Source organism: Epinephelus moara, chromosome 12 (genome assembly GCF_006386435.1).
Source record: "Epinephelus moara isolate mb chromosome 12, YSFRI_EMoa_1.0, whole genome shotgun sequence".
Lineage (NCBI taxonomy): Eukaryota > Metazoa > Chordata > Actinopteri > Perciformes > Serranidae > Epinephelus > Epinephelus moara.
Genome location: NC_065517.1, coordinates 10,128,299 through 10,150,264, shown reverse-complemented (window position 1 = coordinate 10,150,264; position 21,966 = coordinate 10,128,299). Strand labels below are relative to the sequence as shown.

The 21,966-nt window shown below is 41.6% G+C and overlaps 1 protein-coding gene across 4 annotated transcripts in view; it reads right to left on the bottom strand.

Annotated features, from left to right (window-relative positions):
• The window catches only part of cdc42bpab (CDC42 binding protein kinase alpha (DMPK-like) b), a 93,915-nt gene that overhangs the window by 55,418 nt on the left and 16,531 nt on the right, over positions 1 to 21,966 (bottom strand). For all 4 annotated transcript variants that reach the window (XM_050058916.1, XM_050058914.1, XM_050058913.1 and 1 more), the window contains exon 2: positions 1,530 to 1,621. In XM_050058916.1, the coding sequence (XP_049914873.1) occupies positions 1,530 to 1,621 (92 nt within the window). The remainder of the gene's footprint in view (positions 1 to 1,529; positions 1,622 to 21,966) is intronic.

Genomic DNA, 21,966 nt, shown 5'->3' with positions numbered 1-21,966 from the left:
CTCAAGTGAGCACATTAGTATTTTGTGGCAGTTCTGCAGCTACATGCTGGCAGGTGTGCCCAAATCTCCATCCATCAATCTATCACTTTGGTGATTTCGCTCTGTCTCTATCAGAGTGTTCCAAGAGAACTCAGGAATTCAATAACTTGTTTGTACAGATGTGGAATTACACTTTCAGATTTGGAAGCGTGTAACATGGCTCAAGATAATCAATTTAGTATTGAAATCCCACATCATCTGACATTCTTAAAAAGAGGCATGCACATGTCAAAACAATCCTGCTTAATGGTGAAAACTGTCGGCATGAAAAAAGTTTCTTCACACGACAGTGACATTATATAAGAGTCTTGGCTGAGGACCACAATACCTGTCCCTCCAACATTCCCCAGCTTTGACATCATTACCTGAAACTCAGTGACAAATGAATTTCAACCTCCCTACGGGCACACATAAAAGCAAAAACTAAAACAAAAACATGTGAACACACACTGGTTGGTTTGCTGCTCGTGGGTTAAATGCGCAAGAAGAATTAAAAAGCTTTGTTCAAGCTGCAAGTAGAGTCATGCTCATGCAGCAGAGCAGTGCTACGCACTACTGCTGGAATGCAGCAGAAAGTAATCTACTATCAAACACAGCAACACTCCTGCCTTTTATAACTCGGGTATTAAGGTATAATGGTACAAGACAATATATCCTGTTACTGACAGGTATTGTCCAAAGATCATACAGCAAAATCTTTGCCGCAAGGGAGACTTTCCAGATTTTTGAATGTCTCCTGTCAAAACAGACAAGTAGAAAAAGAACCCACACACTGCACATGATGAATCAATATGAAAATGCTCCAAACTAACCCTTAACACCTGCTTCTTGTACAAAAGAGAAAGGATGAAAACTAAATTGCAGGTTCTCAACTTGTATGGCAATGTTTTAGCCTGAGTGTCAGACTGAAGCTCCCAGAACCTTCAGTCTGATATCGTCTCCATTGAAGGCGAGTTACACGGGGGAGGGAATTTGATTTTTCCCTATCCAATCAGTAGAGATCAACGACTCACCCAGAATCCGACGTCATTAGTATCCATGCCTCGGGGGTGCCGAAAACAAGCGAGCATTGCCCGTTTAAAATGTCTCCGTCGTCATGCCCAGCTGCATCGCCGTTAAATCCAGTTTACCAGCTTCCTTAATTTGGTCCTCCATTAACGCGAGTAGTGGCGAAATACCTCGATAGCATCGTTAATGTGGTTTGTAGGATCTGTAGCAGTCGCCATTGTTGCTATCCTCACCAGTTACCCACCGGCATACAGCTTGACATCAGCGTGGCGCTGATTGGCTAATCGCTAGACCCGCCCCCACCCCCGGCGTTCATTGGTCCGTCCATCGTTTGGACGAGATAAATCGCAAATTCATTGCAGTATGCCAGACCAGAGATGCAAGCCTACTCAGTTGAGTGGGCAGGGTCTACGGTCTGGAACCAGGCTAGCAATGTTTTGCTTCATGGTTTAGTAGAGCGCAAAAACCAGAAGGTGCATTACCTCTCCAAACGCTCCTCGTCCAATCACCTTGAGGATCTCAAAGTCTTCCTTGTGCAGGCGCATCTGCTTTACTTTGGAAGTGAAGGGTTTAGCTGTAAAGAGAAGGAAGACAGACGGATGGTTAATTCCAATCAGCTAGAAATGAAGGACTTTAAGCGTAGAGCACAAATAGCCAGTCAGAACACAAAAAGGCACAAGTAGGACTCCCTGAAAGAATTACAGAACAGGAAATATACCTCACAGGAAAATATCAAGTACATCCAGGACTAGAAGAATAGTTGTATTTCTAATCAAACAGAGTATTTCATGGTCTTTGACTAGGGATGCACCAACTGTAAAAAGTTTGGGCCGAAACTGATGTTTAAGCTAACAACTTGGCCAATAGCTGACGCCAATGTTTTTCATTGCTGTACTTTTTTTGTTGTTGTCGTTATTTATACCCCCTTTTGTGCCGGGGAAAGAAAGAAATCTTTATTATAAAAATACATGTTTAAATACATTCAGCCCTTCATTACAATATCCCACCATTACTCACAACATCAGCCACCGCCATAGGTGAATGTCATCTTACTTGTTGATAGGTCGATGACAGTGAACAAGGTGAATATTGGTATCAGTATCAAGACTAGTCTAGTAATGAAGACTAGTCTTCATTAAAATTTTCGTTTAGTCGACGGGGAAATTAGTTGCCAGGAACATCCCTACCTCACACTGCCTCCACTAATGTCACTTAACAATAAATTATATAGGACATATGATATCAGGGCTTATTAAGATTCAGGAAAAACAAGCAGTGGTGCTACTTCACAAAACGGGGGCCATGAATCTAACTACACTGATAATGACATGAGAGGCTTCAGGATGTGTCTGATTCAGCTCAGCAGGCGACTGATTGATCACATCGTATGCTGGCTTAGCAGTTAATCAGAGCAGCATGTCACAATGTCACACAGTTTTTAAAAATTGGAAAATTAATGGACAAACGACACAATCTGCTACGGTCAAGTGTTAATGTGGGAGAAAAAAAGCATAGAGCTGCACTGCAGATCACACACCTGACTAGAGATACTTAATAATCAGACACATTTTACCCAAAACAGCATCGAGCTGCGGTAAGTTTAAAGGTTATACTGACCAGTTGGACATGTTTCAACAATTGCTGTGCTCAAACAGGAGATAGAAGTCAGTGCTTACCACATTTGCTAACTGATTACATGGAGGAAGGCCTATTATTTTCATGATCCTCTTATCAACAAAACCCCCAATATTCATTAGTGAACTTGAATAAAACTGTCATCATGGCCTGATGGAAGAGTTCAGGCATTTTATGTGTCAGGAACCCATCATGAGAAAATGTACCCTTATCCTATGACCCAGGCTTATGGAAACATACTTATGCTAGTCATGCGGTAACCCACTAGGGACCCACAATATTCCCCTAACTCATGATAGGCTGCCATGCCATTCTAAACGTACTTTATCAACGAGTTAGTGACCACCTGGACCTTTCTATAGCACATGACACCGGACGCAGAGAGGCTGAATGATAAAGCTAGCTATTGTTACGTCTGCAGTTATGGCTCCTGATGGAAAAAAGGACTTGGGAGGGATCTGCAAGGGTCGCCGGCGTTCTCTCACAAAGCTGAACAGATTTCATCTATGGCTGACAAAGTCAGCATTTCCCTCATTTGTGGAAAGCTATTCAAACACTTCCTGGTTTACATGATCCCAGCATGCCAAGGATAACCTGGATGGGCTGCAAGTTCACCAAGGTCAGCATTCTGGTTACATTGATACTCTGATTTTCTGATAACAGAGAAGTATACCATAGCTTTTTATTCAGCTCTTTTGGTTAACAAAAGACAAAATCTCACTCGACTACACAAACAATGTTTTTTGTTTTTGGTTGCTGCTTGTGTGTGTGTGTGTGTGTGTGTGTGTGTGTGTGTGTGTGTGAGCTGACCACCAGCCAAGTTGACACTCTGGCCCCGTCTGCAATCCCTAACTGCCCAAACATCACACTAAACTCATCTGGTTGCCATGACTTTACAGAACCTCCAGTGTTGAAGAAAAAGACCATTCTCCCACTGTGAAACAGAGAAATGCCTGCCGGAATAAAACAAACAGGTCACTCATGGCTCAACAACCTCTTGCTCTCACACTCCCTCCTGACTCCACTGGCCTGGCTTGCAATGGCTGCAGGGCAGAGGGAAAGCAGAGGCCAGTGCAGTGTGCCATATCCTGGCGTGCATTACTACAGACCATGTACACACATAAATACACAAACAGCGCAGTCGTTGCACTGAGTAAGGCTGGGAACACCTGACGGGAAAAAAATGCTTAGTCATTTCTTTCATTTCCTTGCAGACCAGTTACAGAGCAAGTAGACCAGAAACATTTAAACTATGTCTAGCGGTCGATCAACCCTGTTGTATGTGGGAATGTGATCCAGCTCCAGGCAAGTGACCGGGACATCACCGCAAGTCTGCTAAAATGATGACGAACAAGAATGTGACAAACAACTAAATTGGTCTTTCTGAGATGTTCTTGTGCATCTTTGCTTCTCTTTCTTCATGCATTATCTAACAGCCTAGCAGTACATCTTCCAACAAAAATACAAAGTCTAAAACAGAGAATGATACATGGCGTGCTGACCTGGAAAGACCCAAGATTCACAGCTAGAAACAACATATCACATCAAGACTAAGATACAGATGGCTGGCTGGCAAAACACACTGTCTAAATTGAATTTACTTCACAATGTTAACCACAAAACTCATTTCAAGCTATAAAGATGATATCTCTGTGTGTTTGATATTAAAAACCTTGGTTCTGTTAAAGTAATCTTAGAGAGGTTGTCCTCCATAAGGACGTGTGTCAGCTTGGCATTGTTTGATTTTATGACCCCATGATTCAGGACAGGCAGATCACATGCAACTGCCAAAGTGGCTGGCGGACAAACTCATAAGAAACTAGTCAGATTTACCACCCTTTGGCTCAGTGCTGGTGGTGATTTCCACAGCACATCCAACTCTTTTCAACTGAATATCTGCCAGAGCGCTCTCTTTCAGCCAGCATCTCTAACCTGACATGGCATGTTTGCCAGGGTACAAGATAATATCAGTGACTAAATCCCTTTGGATTCATATTAATTCATGTATCAAAGGAAAGCAGCAACACGATCGGGCGAGAGATTAAATCTATTTAATATGGCCGTTTTTCATGATTAAAGCACAGACATGAGATTCTCCTCAGATTAGCTTCAGAGGGAAGAGCAAAAGTTTGTATTCAAAGATGTGGTCACACACAAATTGTTTATAACTGGATTCTTTATTTAATTTCAGCTAATGTGTAAATTGTGAGAAAAAAAAAAATCACACAATTTATGACAGTGGTTCACAACAAGTTGGAAAGGAATATATCTGTTTTCTCCATAAGAACAAGTAGTCATAATCCTCTGTGTTATATACTTAGATTTAAAGTTAATGCATGAGAGGAACACATTACAGTTTTTTTTGTCATGAGCACTTTTTATTTATTGTTAATTGCCGGAATGTCTTAAGTATGATGACAAAGCCTTGCTGAGCTAACTGCTCAACAAGATCTATACCCCTCAAGGTAGCCTATATTGACACTGTTCACTGAGGACAGCCATATCAATAACTGCCATTATCTCAAGAGGAAGGCTACATTAATTTAGCACAGTGCACACAAACTATGCAGTCACATTTGCCCCCTCCCGATCAAAACAAAGGGCACTATCTGTCCTGAAGGGTTAAAGCAACTGATGTGGACTAACGTTACGTTTAAAGACACATCTTTGGACACTGCTTGCTTCCCATTCAGTGGTCATCTTGACTCAAAAGTGTTATACTCAACAGCAAAGACCAGCGCTGCTGGGAAGACAGCTAAGCCATCTCTCAGTGATCTTAACTGCCTTGCTTCGTCACCCCCATTTTTTCATTTAAACTGATCTGACAAGGTAGGATTAGTTTTTGAACTGTATTGCTTTAGGTTAAATGGCATGTTTCAGATTCACTTCAGGTTTAACTCTTACTTATACGAGTCAGAGCTCACAGGGTGGCAGGCCAAAGAGTAGGGGGAACAGAGTCAGCCTAGCTGAGAGGGAGAAAACACTGATTAGTAGCTGCTTGCTGACTCAGGCGCTCCACTAAACCAGCCACATGAGAAATGTCTTTCATCTCTGAGCCAGGAGCCCACAGGCCCTGTCCACAACAAAGCACACGTACAAACATAGAAACACACTGATATGTTCACACACACACACACACACATATATATCTTGTTCTCTACATCTGATTTGGACACATAATAGGTGGCTATAGCTGTGGTCCACTAGTAAAAAACATTATGTCGTATGTCATTTCCTAAACACTTCCCCTTGACCTTGATAGAAAACATCATAAGGTCAAGGAAAGATATAAAAAAGAATTTATAAGGACTTAGGAATAGACAACCGCAATGGTATAAAAGAATCTGACTGCACTTACACTAGGCACCGTAATTATGTGACAGCGGATGTTATTGATGTGGGTCTGCCGTGGCGAAACTACAATGTTCCAAAGATGAACCACTGAAAGCGCATCTAAGATACTTCGCCCTGTGCGTTCTTACTGAGTTGTTTCATGCAGGCTATATAAACCTGGACAACCCGGCCAGTCAGTCACGAAAGTGAAATGAAATGATTGTCACACTGAGAATGATTGCTCACACTCACCCTCCTGTCCACTCCTATCGACATGCTAAGACAAGCACTCATTCTACCACCTACTGCCACACCAAATTCCATTCTCAGATTTACCACTTTAATGTTTCTTTAAATATTTACTACTACCAGGCCTCTACAATTATAGAGGAAACAATGAAGTGGTTTATTGAAGCGCACAGCATCTATTAACCTGTTGTTGTGGCCTGTAATTTATAAATGGCATTCAATTGTGTGTATTTGTAAGTGTTTTGGTGACACTAGACCCATATGTCAGTATGCAGGTTCCACATATAAAACACCCCGACTTAAACAGGAACCTCCTGTACTCACTAAGCTCACATTTACCCAGGGATCAGTGTGTCTGTACTTTTCTTGTAGCAGAGATGGATGCATAGTGACATACATACAGTTTTACAACAAAGGAAAAAAAAATACCATACAGTTTGGTCATACATCTTAACTCACTGGCAAAATATACAGGTAGACCTAAACATAGCAACCGTTGCTATGACAAGGTGTGGTAGGAACCCCTGGCAACGCTTGGGAAAGTGACTATCCAAGCTTTAGCATGAGTGGAGCTCTTTGTTTTCATTGGGTTTTGCAATGTGTAGGGCAAGTGAGCCAAGACTGGAAAAAGATGACATGTCAGTCACATTAATGTACTGCGTGCTTTGTGGGGAAGACATCCATCCGCAGACGCACGATGAGCGCATAGATAACGACACAGAAACACTGACATACACATACACGTGAAGCATGTTACTGTGCAAAATACACACATGTTCAGCAGTAGGCCTTAGGATGCAGTGAAACTGGAAAAACATGAGTGACGCCACCTAATCCACATAGCCAGACTGGTTTAGCCCAAAATGCTGAGTGCTTATCAGGCCCATCTTGCTCCATGCCGACAAGAGAAGTCAGAGCCATTTTTGTGTGAAACTTGGTAACTACAGGCAAGTGTGTTCACTTAGCAGCCGGCCCGCAAATGATACGCTCAGTTCTCACAACAGGCCTCAGCTTGGGTCTCTTCCACGCTATGTCCCCAGGGTGTGTTCATGTGAAATTTGTCAGTGTGTGTGTTGTGAGCATAGCAAGTCTGTTGTACTACATGCATGGTTTCTGTGTGTGACTCAGCGCTGGGCAGAACTACACACACACACACATATATATATATATATATATATATATGTATAAAAACAAAAAGAGAACNATATATATATATATATATATATATATATATATATATATAAAAACAAAAAGAGAACTTATCAGTAACTTATAATTTTTCCACAAACTTAAGTTTTGTTACTTTTCCCTTGTTGTTCCATATAAGTTTTAGAATAGTGAAAATTTAGGGGAAAAAAGAAACGACTTGAAGTATTGCAGCAAATTGCAAGTATGCTGACTGTCAAGGGACTGTTATGAGTGTGCGTCATGTTCTGTGTTCTTTAGTGCAAAATGTCACACCCACCACTTGGGTCAATATTCCAGAAAAACAAACATATACAGTCACCTGACGCATACAGTCTGTCTAATATTTCCCCAAGTCCTGGAGCAGAGGTGTGTGACATGCTGCAGAGGTCAAAGTCCCCAAACGGAGCAGGCTTCATATATGTCAAAAGGCTTTTAAATGTTTTCTCACAGAGAAAATTGTAGCTCTAAATTCAGAAATACTCAAGCAAAGAAACCACAGGGCATGTTAAGAAGTAACCTTTCCCGGCATTGATGTGCCTGTGTGTATGTTATAAACTGAATGTACTTTTAAGAGGAATTGTTTGTTTGTGTCTTAGAGCTAATTTGTGCATGCTACATGAGTCATGCATTTCCAAGTATTTATCTACATATGTAATTGTTGCCTCTCCTACATGCAAGTTCAGCAGACAGTGAATCAGTGAGGAAAAACAAGAAGAGTACAGAAACAAACAAATAAAGAGGGGAGCTACACAGGGAATCAGAAAGAGTGGTGATCCAGGTAGACAAAAAGACAGAATCCCCCTTTGCACTGCCTCTTCAGGACGGGACTTTAACACCATTATGCCGCCTTGCTGATCCATAAAGACGGTACAATTGTGGAACAGGGGGACAGAGTTGTCTCGCCTTTAAGCCGGCATTGGAGGTAGTAACAATGCAGAAATGGGGTCTATATAAAGGGAACGCCAGCAGGACAGGAAAATGGGCAGACGAAATCAGCTGCCGATATAACACGGACAGTTAATGATTGTTAATGATTGTTAATGCAATGTTATGCTATTGTTGCTATTTATTAAGCACTGCCAACGTGTATGTTTTAGATACAAATCTCATAATTTTTTGGACAGGGCTTCAACTAACAACTACTTTCACTGTTGATTAATTTGTCGATTATTTTCTTGATTAATAGATTGTTTGGTCTATAAAATATGACAAAATGGTGAAAAACGTCAATTAGTGTTTCTTAAAGTCCGAGATAACATCCTCAAATGTCTTTTTCTGTCCACAGCCCAAAGTCATTTGGTTTCCTGTCATAGAGGAATTGAGAAAGTGGAAAATATTCACATTTAAGAGGCTGGAATCAGTGAAATTTACTTAAATAACTATAAAGCAATAGTTCTATTTACTTAAATGTTGATTAATATGTAGGCCTATGTGACACACTGAAATGACAGTATAGCCCTTTAAATTCAGCCCAATTTATTTTCCACAAGCTACTTAATCCAAATACTGAAGGTCTGGATTTAAAACTATAAAGCTGATCATCTTAAATTGTTGATATGAAATGGATGAAAGCTTAACTGGGACACTGTCAATCCTGAAACTGACATGACGTGATCCACTAGACGAAAGACGTATTACTTTGTTGGAGTTGTGGGAACTACAGAAACTCTGTCCACTGGCGACTGGAGCTTCAGTAAGCAGGAATAATCACAAAAAAATCCGTAATTACAAACTCCTGAGTTCTACCTAAATACAGCTCCTGCTGTCTAAAACTATTGAGGTGATTTTTTGTATGATATTAAATATTTGTCTGACTGTTACACAGTTTGACCGGCTGCTTACTCCTTTCATGAGAAACAGAGACAGAAATGAGAAGAACAGGAAAAGTAATCAGGTTCAGCTCGTGGGGGAAAGTGGCAGGACAGAGAGAATGCTAGAGAGAAGAGTGAGACACAGAAGGCATCACATTCTTTGGCCCAGTCAGCAGCTGAGCCAGTTACAGTAAGTGTCCAACCCTTACACCCGCACCACGCTCAAACCCCATCCCCAATTCCAGAGTGGGACGGAGGGACATCTGGAAGCCATAACGGGGATTATTTACAACCACAGTGAGGTAACGACACAAAAATGCCGCTTGCAAGAGAGACATGGGAGACGGAGAGATGGAGAGATGGAGAGATGGAGAGAGAGAGAGAGAGAGAGAGAGAGAGAGAGAGAGGCTTTTCAGGATATGACATGAAGACTGAGAATGGCAGAGAGGAGAGGAAGAGACCTGGGAATGGCCTTTCCTTCCAACAGACCGTGCCGGGACTGCTGGAGGGGGGCGAACACCTCATAAGCAGGCTGAGAGTTTTCCTAGAGTGAGTAAATCCTTGCTGAGGAAATGCTCTGCGTCATAAAAAGGAGCAAATGATAGGTCTGAATCACTCTGGCCTATGTGCCAAGGTCATAAATGGCCAGTCATGACTATGGGCATGATTTTTTTTTACAATTTATTGTGACAACCGATGAATATTGCTGATGGGAAAAATGTTGCTGTCTCAAGGAATCTGCCATTTAATGATCACAAAACGTGTACCCCTTTATTTTTATAAAAGTCAAATAATTGTACCACCTTGCATTTTCCTATTAAATCACATGGTTACAGGCTGTTTCTAAACGCTGCTGCTGGCCAGGCTGTCTGTTACATTACCTTCTTATTCAAAATGGCTATGTATGTGACATTTCAGTGCCACTGTGTCAACAGACACCCCAAAGCCAACTCAATTTCACAAATCATCCCATCACTGACACAAAGTGCAATAGGGCTTAAACTATCCCCAAAAAGTGTATGTAGACTACTAAGCTTCCAAATGAAGGACTTCAGTATTCATTTGTATTTAAAAAAAAAGTTAAAAACTGTCCCCAACCCATCATGCCCTAGTTATTATGAATAAAAGGCTTTAGTCTCTGAGAAATAACAGCTACCTTATTACGAAAGTACTTCCTGGTTGAATAAAGGCCAAATTAACACAACTGAATAAATAGCACACCAAGGTCATCAAAGGAAATATTAAAGCTGCATGATTCTAATAACCTAGTCCTTAAAAGGGAAAGAGACTCAGTGCCAGAAGCACTTCAAAAAGACAGCCCTTTCAGCAGTTCAATTGCAAGTAGCTTAAAAACATCCAGTAAATTACCTAAATTACAGATGGAAATAGAACCAGGCTCCTTTATGTCACAGCCAGAGGTTATCCTGGCAGATGTGTGTAGGGAGGCACGACCAACCCCAATAAACGTTTTTTCCATGTCTTGCTTTCTCATATGACACGTGCACAGCTGTCTGATACCCACAGGCAGTGCCAAGGGGCACTGAAGGCGCCCAAACACGTATTTTGCCATATATGATGCCTGTCAGCTATCAGACATGTGGGGGTGCTTCTTTAAATCATTGATAGGCACCGGAAATTCATGAAGGGCAAACGGGGAATCACTTACATAGCACGTAAACATGCCTTGGAGCATTAAATTGCATTTAATGCTAGACTGCACACTAGCAACACCAGAATTCCCAATGCTGTCTGTCTGCAATAACCCTCCCCACCCCCTCCACTCAACCACAGCCAACCTCAAGTTCCCCTCAATGCCGTTTTCCTTTCGCTGCCATTCCTCTCTCTTTCCATCCCTTCATCTCTTTTCCTACATTTCCACTCTTCCCACTGAGTTCTCCAATTTGACCCCATCTCTCTCTGGGTGTTTCTTGTTCTTTCCCTCTTCTGCTTCAGTCCGTCTTTCTTGTCCTGTCACACTAATAAGAGGGCAGGAGTGGTCAGAGGCCTTAAACTAAACAATCTGTGCCCCACGGCATTAAACACACAAACAGGATGTTCCCAAAATATTAAGAAACCACAAACACCAAAGTAAAGGAGGGAGGCAGGGCTTGACAAAACAATAGGTCACACATCTAGAGTGTGTTAAAGTGCAAAGACTGCTGCAGTTAGCATACACCCGGGCCAGCAACGTGAGAAAAACTGCCTTGCAGGGGCTGGGCTACATCAGTTTCTGCTGTCTGTACAGGAAGTGTTCCCAGTGCTTCAAAGAATTCTCAAAGCCTGCACATGGACCTGCTCAACCCACATCGCAAACAAGTTGATTTACACAATTCTGTGTCAACACAGCCTCCTGATACCATCTGCAGATAAAGAGAGAATATGAAAGGAGCCTGCCAGGCCATGTTACCCAGCTTGGCTGTGTCTCCTGACTGTCTGCCACTCTGTAGGTGGTAGAAGCACCAGGTGCTGCATTGTTCCTCAACTGGGTATTGATAGTAACAGAATGATGGCTGTGGTAAGACAGCAGGATGTCAAGAAAAGGACAGTGCCGCACCTTTCAAATCACACAGATAATCCTGATTATACTGTAAGATGTTATGCTTGATGTATTGCGGCTTGTTTCACATGGGATGTATAAATGGCGTAAACATTGAGCATAAATTGTCACGCAACTTTTTCCCCGGCATGAGACTCGCTTTGGCGTTTCTGCTCTCTCACTGTCTGCTATGGCTCTCTCCCTCTCACACAGAAAGCATCTGCAAATGTGTTGACCCTGCTCCAGACCTCGACCATTAGTCACATTTTGCAACCATTTCAAGCACCCTTGCAACTTGCAATTATTATTAATATAGGTACTGGAGAGCTGCTATTTTGTTCCAAGCTCAGAGTGAATAAATCCTTGTTTAACAGCACCACTGTAACAGTTCTACTTTCCTCTAACAGCTAACAGCTAACTGCTGACCAGAAGCTTCAAGTTCACAGCAAACAACGTCAACACTTCAAGCACGAGGCAAGCCAGTGCCAAAGAAGTGTGGGTAACCTAGAAAAATAACTACTAATGAAGTGAGGTGACATGTTTAACACTTTAAAAACTAAACACTTAACACTTTAAAAACAGTCCTGATTGAAAAATCCAGCTAAATCTATAATATGTGATGTTAGCCCTGACTCCATCTCCACTAGGAGTTGCAGGCCCTGGTGGTGGCCACCAGAGAAACAGACACTGACAGCTGTATGAATCTTCTGCTTTTACTGCCAGCAGACAACACTTGCTGCTCAATCCTAGGAACAAATGACTTTATGGCAGCCTCTGAGTGCCTTCACAGGCCAGAGCTCCCACATCATCCTGAAAGGAAAAACACTACCGGGTGGTTACAAGAGCCAGAGCTAGGAATACCATGCATGTGCTGTGGGAATGTTCAGCAACCCAGACGATATTTTCCAATACCGAGTGCGTAAAAATCCGAGTTGGCACGGTGCTCGTCCAAGAATGTAGCCGTACTGTGGCACCTTGTCAACGTCCAGTACCACCTTCTAAATTTCAAGATCAGTCAAATTAAAGTCACCAATCACTTAAACAAAAGTAGGACTTTACTGCCAGTGGTGTTCCAGCACCAACATGTCACAACATCCTGACAGATATTACAGCACAAGTTTCCTACTGCCCTTTCTGGGCTCATCATTTCTCTAACTTTTTTTATTATTTTTTTTTTACCCTCTCTGGATGTCGGCCCTTGTGGAAATTGAGGGGGGATGTTACTATGCTACAGCCCTCTGCAGCTCAACTAGTACAGCCCAGCACTGACATTGCACCATTTAAGGGTTTGATTCCCATTTGGACCACCCATACTATAAATGGATCTGTCCAAATGAATGAAGACATCCACTAGGCATTTGTTAAGACCTCTAAAGCAATAGTGAAATGGATAACAATAATAAGGACATTAAGACGGATCCGACGTAGACTGAAAGGGAATGTCCGGTCTCTCTGAAACAATGAAAGAGAAAGGATATTGAGGAACAAGATGAACAGAGGAGGGTGAGAAAATGGAGGAGAAGATGTTGGAAAACAAAAAGACAACAGAGAAGGAAGAAAGATGAAGATGGAGGGAGAAAAGGGAAGAAGGGAGAAGGAGGAAACAGAGGAGTTGCAAGAAGAAATGAAAGATCAGTGAGGAGTGGACAGAGGGATATTTCAGAAAGCACTGAAAAGTCCATGACAGTAAAACTACACTGTCTAAAACACATGCGAAGGTAGCTATTCACAGGCTGACTCACTCACTCACCTCCCCCCACTGCTGTCACTGGAGAGAACAACCAGAGTACTTTACAGATGACCCAGGTCTTTTCTATTCAACATTAAGAAGTGTTCGGCTGCGGGCTCCCTGTGGCGATATGTGTCATGATGAAGGTAACCCAAGATCCCTTTCATTCTCTGGAAACCTGCCCAGCTAGGTGTGCTCAAGATGGGGCTGACAGGAAGCACCTAAAGCTATGGCTAACATGGAGGAGACAATGACGGACAAAAAAACAGGCCATGGCTGCATGTTTCCAAGGTGACTACTTAAAATAAGTGCTGAATTTTTAAAAAGCAATGATCATGATGTGATCTTAAATTTGCCCTGAAGTCTTTGTGTGGTACACCTCAATTACCAAACAATTATGTCTAATGAATTACATCCCTGGAGTAAATGATAGGACCAAAGAAATAAACAAGACAAACAGGTAGCTCAGGCGGGAAAGAGAGACTGAAATACACTTTAAATCAGGGAAGCCCTGAAGAACATTCCAGTGAGGATGACACTTCGGTGCTAAGTTGATGCTAAAATTCTGAAAATGTGGCTTTACTTGCTTTTCTCCAGTATTAAAGACAACTTAGGTAACAAAGACGCAATCCATCTGGACCTGATGGGAAAACATATAGGCCAACAAGTGTTCTAGTCCGCTGTTAAATGCCAAAGGAAGAAGAACGCCTGCCAGCATGGAAGAACAGCATGTGTAAGATGGCGACAAGTGCAGCTGCTCCATCTCGACTCCTCAAAAAGAAGAGTGTGTTTTCCTGAGGCTAGCATATTTTGTTGATTCTTTTCAATGGGACCAACACAAATATACATTATGCTAGGCCTGGCAGCAACATGACAAGGCACTGGGCTGCACATGTGGTGTTTTTTCTGGTCGCAGAGAGTTGAAAAATGCTGGGTAAAATGCTGCACTCGTCACTGTCACTTTCTACCCAGCCATCCAAGCACAGTGGAGGAGAGGTGGGACCAATAGCCTTCCACACAGACCAACCCTCACATCTAACATGTACAAATGCTGAACAACAACACCAATGGAGCAAAAATACGTTAATAAACTGAAGGTTATATGTGATATCAAAATCACGAACCCATACAGACTAGTACTTAGAGATTGAGGAGGATTATCATGATAAAATATAAACTGAATTAATTTAAATGTTTTCAATAAAAGACTGTATGTTTGATACATGAGATTTGTTGTTTTGTTTTTATATTTTACTGTGGTGTCAAATTGGGTATCAAGAATCATGGAATTACTAAATTTCTGGTATTGCTGCATGACTACATTCCAGCTTAGCTCCTAACACATTTGCTGAAAACATTTTGGGGTCACAGGTCAGCGTTTAAGTTGAAGCTTGCCATATCCCCCTACACAACATGCCACCTACAACGATGTGTGCAATGATGCCTGAAATTTTAACAATGCATTACAACGCCACAAAAGCCATGTGCTGTTTTAAAGACAGAGCACCCATAGTGTGTTATTAAAAACACCAAAGTGAATGGGATTATACCGACCCAGAGAAGTGAGGTAATAATACCCAGTCAGCAGCTTTTAAGTGAATAACATACTTACAGACTTGCCAAAAACATACCCAATGTGTTGCCATCTGACAGACAGATACACACAATGACAGACAGTACAAAATGTAGACAACACATTCATTTTAAAGGATCTTAACTTAAGCTTTTTCTGTTTGTATGTCTATACACACAAGGGTGAGTTTGGAACAAAACCAAATCCAAAACCAGCACGACTGACTTTGCAAATCATCAGTATGACATATAACGCAAAGAGAATAACAATGTAACTTCTCGCTAATACCACATTACGCTGCTACAATGTTCACTTTTCCACTGCAGGTGGTGGCCTCTTCTGTTAAAACAGAATAACGAGCAGGCTGTGAAGTTAACCAACGCTGAAATCTGGAGAAAACCACTAAATTACCATTTTCTGCTCCCAAAATAAATGGAGGGGACTGAAGTGCTACAGCTATATATACACACTTCCCCCTCTGCTGCAGCCATGCACAACAGACACTTTCTAGGCCACAACCAGTCCCCATCACAGCAAAAAGACTAGCTTGAATACTAATTATAACCTCCAAAAGAAAGGTGTCAGTGCTGGGACTTGTAACCAAAAGCATCCTGAAAATATGCATCTGGCAACAGCTGGGCGTGTTAGGACGAGCCTCCCCTTTAGAGCTGGAGGAGGGTACACATGTGACCACTACAAAAAATGAATTATATTTCAAAGCTAGGTTACGTAACCGATAGACTGGCAGAGATGAGGTCAGGGCAGGGCCTGGGTCCTCTCCATGTTGTTACAGTAAAATTACCCATGTTTATATTATTATCATAAAAGACAAGTAAGAGAAGATGCTGTCTTGTCTTCTTCAAATTTTTTCTCTTACCTACACAAGCACCCGTAGTAAAATGGGCAAATAATCTTGTAAAGGCACTCAAACAACTTTCAAAACAAACATGACTGGTATCCATTCATAAACCAACACAGAACTACATCCATATATTTCAATTTGATTCAACTAACTGGCCAGCCAATTAAAGGATCCATCCCAGAGTTAGCCATGCTGGGAAAACTCAAGCCTTATCCATTTAAGACTTATCCATGAGCTCAGGCCCAATGGTGTAAGCTGCGAGAACAAACAGCGGCCGTGCAGTAGCAGGCAGACACCTAGATAGCAGTTACGAGACTACTGACCTCACTGATAAGCAGATTGAGTCAGTGTGGGAGGCTGCAGCGGGACAGGCCATGTTTTGACGAGGATGTGAGACACCTAGGTGATAGCACAAACCAACTCTCTCAGCAGGCTGACAAACCACAGACTGCACTTTGTCTGCTGGATACAATGTAGAGTAGCATTAAGCACCTACAACAACTGCGCTCTACTGTCACCACTTAGCCTCTACGTCTGTGACTTTAACATGTAGGTCACATCACCTCCAAAACCTCCCATATTCTCCTTTGTTGCTGGATGAATCAGTGAGGAGTATGGCATAGCTGAGAGCTTCATTTAAGGTGGGCTATCAAGTTTACTTTGACAGCAAATAGCGTGTTCATGACCCCCTCGTTCATAGTAAGAAACTGATTGAGAAAACAGGTTTTAGGTCCTTTCACCTGAAGTCCTAAGTTTGTTTATGCCTCAAACAGAAATTGATACTATGGTGTGCACAGAATAAAATTATTAACTAAGACCACACAAAAATGATGAAATGTCTGTAATGATAAACAATGAAAGAAGCACCTCCACCCCCAACTGGCTTAATGATAAGTACAATTAACAATTCACTAAACCCGTACCCCGAACAGTGATTGTGCAATCACAGCTTAGCAACAACTACAAAGCACCGCCGGTCAAGCTTTGGGTTTCCCTACATGATGAAGCAGTACGTATGGGGCTGCAGTAAAAGTGTCACTCTAAAGCATGGATACTCAACAAGCTTTGCCCTGGGGGCCACTTTTGCAAAAAGGCAGGAGGCCAAGGCCTGGTCGCAGCGGCCCAACACAGGTCAGGTGTACACAGGGGCGTTCTAGGATTTGAGAACATTCAGGGTTTGGCTCAGGCCTCTGTCAGGGGGTTGGGGGAAAGCCAAAAACACAAGGGCAAACATATAAAAGGCAGATTAACCAGTGTGTTTGTCTGCTTTAACATAAGCTGCAAACATTAGCATACCCGGCTAACTAGCTTACTACCTGCAGGATTGATGCTAATGTAGCATTACTCGTAGCATTACTTCCAAAGCCAATTAGCATATCATTAGCTACCTATCTACCTTACTTTGTGGGGTTACAGGTTACGTAACCCTAAAAAACCCTTCAGGCCTGGAACATTCCCGCTGTAGTATTTAACTCGTTGTGTGGAAACTAGTTCTGCATGCTACTGCGTCAGATTTCAGTGTAACGTTAGCAGATCTGTCCTGATGATTTACTGAAGAGACACCGCAGCAACCATGCCTAATCAACACCCAAGATAGCATTATGTTTTCCTAAACCCATCAGTTAGTCCTTATCCTTAATGCCCTTTGTCTAATAAAGAGATGATAGCCGATGGGTTCTGAGACTGCATTTTGGCTGATGTGTTCCTCTCAATCATTGCTAGTCTACACTCCTCGAAATACAAACGGACTACAAACAAAAACCAGAACCCTTCTAATGCATACAGATTCTGCAGACATATGCAGATATCTTTTTATAGAAATAACAAGTCATTCATCCAAACATCAAGTACATAGTTACAAAAACTTTACAGGATCCCCTTTCCAAACAAATCACCTGGACACAGTTTTGTTTTGTTTTTTAGATTTTTTAACCAACTTACACTAGGACCAACTGTTTCCAAAATTACTAAGAAGCTTGACAGGTATAGCAACAAAAACCAAAGGGGGGCAGGGTTTATCTGGGGTTTATACCTAAATGCTTTGATCTGCAAAATTCACACCTAACTGGGCAACAATATTAACTCATTGTATTGCACTTATTACTGAACTTCTTTTATGTGGTGGGTGTTCAAACTCACACTAATTAGTGTCCAAGCTAAGCTATTTGCCAACCTTGGGAATATCATTATAACAATAAATGGAAATGCCTCATTTAGGGTTTTTCCCTATCAAAGGAGGACTGAGTCTGGAGGGAAACAGATTTGCACAAATAAGGCATTCTGAAAACAGATGGGAACCCAACAAAGCAATTAAGCCAAGGCATGTAGCTACGGGGGTTGAAGCATTCAGAAAGTAATTTTCACCTAACATCAGTGAAGTGTTATAGAAAAAAAACTGCTTCAGAGCCTGAATAATAAACATTATGTGGAACATTCGCTTTTGCAAAAGAAATTAAGCTACACTAAACTGATTCCCAATAACCCCCCCCCCCCCCATTAACTACTACAAAATATGTGCAATCAATAAACAGGAAGAGGAAGAAATAAATTCAGTAACTATGGCACTGATTAGTCTTACTTCAAATGCCTGAGGGAGGAAAAATTGGATTTAGGGGTGATGAAATTTACTCATCAGCTGCGTGTCAAATTGTTGTGTCTGTATCATGACCTTCAGCCATGGGAGGAAACAGTGTGAGGCAGCTCTCTATATATAGAGGTGAATAACAGTGACGACTAACTGCAAGACAATTGAGATGACAATCAGTGCAACCACAGGATTTCCCCACCAGAGTCATCTCAAGAGAAAGAGGATAGGGACAGCAGAGGATAGTGTGGGCTAGGCAAACCACATAAAAATTCACTGAGACATACAGAGGGACTTTCAAAACATCCACTTATAAGTCACACATAAATAGGTCTCCAGCAGTCTTTCAGTTTTGCACATAACCAGTCACAAACTCACTCTCACTCTCATACACTTCCCCACAACCCACAAAACCCCCTTTCAAAACCAACACCACAAAACCGCTAAATCACTGTCAGAATGTAACAACGCCGAGGAGAAAACATGCTCACGAGTGAATGTGTAAACAGATTGCCAGGCGCTTCACTTTATCACTAAGAATCTACCCAGACAACACAGTGATTCAGACCTCAGCTGAAGGACTTGGGGACAATCAGATCAGTTGCATGTGAGACCCACCGTCGTGAAAGAACGCCATTCAGGTGGAAGATGGATGAATGGTGCTGACAAGCTGTGCACCCATGGAACATTATTTGAGTCATGCGTCTCCACTATAAAGGCTGGGAGGTCGGAACAGTGAGTACAAGAGACATGCACACACACGGCAGTGTAGATGTATAGATAGGCCTTAAAATAGATCAGGTCACCGTCAAATTCGCCACCGCACCACTAGCCAAGGTCAATGCTCCATCAGTGTCAGCTGCTGTAAGCAGCAGTGAGGCAGAGGACCAAGAGTACAAAAGAGATGTTAACTGACTTCAAATTATATCTTCTTTAGCAAATCCAAGCCAACAGTGTGGGCTACTGTAATTCATATCAACTATTTCAATTCGTCCCAATCTCTCTTTGCCTAATTTCTCACATCTCCTCTCTCATTATCTGCTTAAGAAGAACAAGCGAAAATGTCATGAAATACAAGTTTGAATGCTAATCTGTCCAGAGAGGTTTAACAGATAGGGGATTTACAGATGCCAAAAATACATTTTTGTACCTCATTAATAAAGTTATGTTGACAGAATTAAAAAAAATTTAACTGAATTGCAAGAGCACAGTCCAGCACCAGGACGATGTACAACTCACACATTAGTTACCTGGTAGGTATTGAAAAAAGATAAGCCAACTGCCATAAAAAAATGTTCTCAATGTACACTTATGCAAACCACAGATATTTTACATTTATACATTATTTCGTAGCAGATATGTTGAAACTCTACACTTCTCAACAAAGCTGTTGTGAAGATGTGGTTAGGTTTAGGCACAAATACAACTTAGTTATGCTTAGGAAAATATCGTGTTCAGGCTTAAATTACCCACATTTGATGGCACAGTGTCGCCAAAAAGGAGGGACAGGTCAGCAAAAACACCCAGGTTTGGTGGCTAAAATACCACTGGGAAATGCCATGATGTGTCGGTAAAAAACACGAAGGTTTGGTGCCACCAACATCACTGGGAAACACCACGATGTGCCACTTAAAACAACCAGGATGGGGGCCACAAACACCAGTGGAAATGCCCCAAAGGTTTGTTGATCTTGAACAGTTGTCTGTAGTGGTCTGTAGCTTGACAACCATCTCTTCTGGGTGTCAAGCCATCCACTAGAGGTAGGTGAAATAATCAATTCTTAGATGCATCATGGTGCGTACATGGATGATTGAGTGTCATTTTACAGGTGTCAATAATCGATTATCTAAATGTTTGATAACGTTTGTAATGTGGTGCTGACTGAACTAAAGAGGCAAAACTCAACCATAAGAACAGTGCAGCACCCAGGCAGTCTACAGCGTGAACACACAAGAGTTAACTTGTAATTTATCATCGCAAAAGTCAGCAGTTGCAAGCTTGTTTTAATTTGATGTCTAAATAATTACACTTACGAGGCAAACGTGAAGTATATTCACCCAGAGACTAACGTTAACGGAGTGGAGCGGTAACTTTAACAAACGAGACCGGCTGACCAATACACGCTGCAGCGTTAAACAACTTCAACAAACTCTGTAGTGAAGAAAATAACCCTTTGCCCAATCTATTTTAGCATCTTGGCTTTTTGCATAGTGAATATGCAGCAGAGAAGCTGCTTTCCACTGCTAGAGACATAGCGTAAACAAAACAGCAGTGCACTCCGCCTCCCCCTCATTTTGCTACTCCCATACAGGCAAGAAACTGTAAGGTGCTTTCAAATAAATCAATTAATACAATTTACTTTATTAATTAAAAATGGCTCCGTACCATTTACTATTCAATTGTTTGTAGTAATTTCATATTATTTCTGTGGAAATATTACAATATGCAATTAGTGGACACTACGCTGGCACCAAAGAATGGCGTGTGCAACCACAGGTGGATACAATCTGACTGGTTTAAAAGCTCCAGTATGGAAGCACTTTGGAACTAACTTTTAGGGCTGTAGTCTACCAAAGAAAATCTCGGTCGACTAAAGTCGCACATAATCTTCAACTAATCGATTAGTCGTGGGAAAAAAAACATCTGCATGTTATTTTTACGACCCTGCGGGTCATTCAGCAGTGATCGTCTGTTAAATCGGCCTGTAAATGATATTTTGACATTATTATTATAATAATCTATTAATCTATAATCTATTACTGTCATGGAATCCGAAGGTACTGATGCGTTGAGCAGGTGACAGTCCGCGGCCGTTTTCAAAACACACTTGTGTCACGCACTCCAAAAGAAACTTGTTGAAACTTTAAACAATAATTTATTGTACAAAACGGGGGAAACAAACGTTGACAAAAACGGTTCCATAATTCATATTAAATTCAAAAGATAACGAAAAAACAGCTACAAGTTAGAGGGAATAGTGATGAAGTGGTAAAACTTGGCATTGATCCACAGCCTCAGGCGGATGTGCTCAAGCGTGCCGTGCGCACAAGCTCCGTTGGTAGGCTATACTATATTTTCACATTTTTAACAATGCAATTTAAAAGTTTTGATTTTTACTGATAACCTACATTTACCAACGACAAAAGACTAGATTTAGCACCAAAAAAATATGTAAAAAAAAAAATAAAATAAAAAATAAGTAAATAAAAAAACGAATATCGAATACCAAATTTTCATAACGAATACCTACCCATAGAAACGAATATTCGAAAATCCGAATATTTGGGTACAGCCCTAACAGAAACAGACAGGAGGTCTGCGTCACCGTGACGGTGAGCGTGAGGGTGGGCGAGTTCAACTTTCTGTCAACAACGGGGGTGTTTTGAAAACACCCCCATTTTCACAGGTAACTTAGCCTG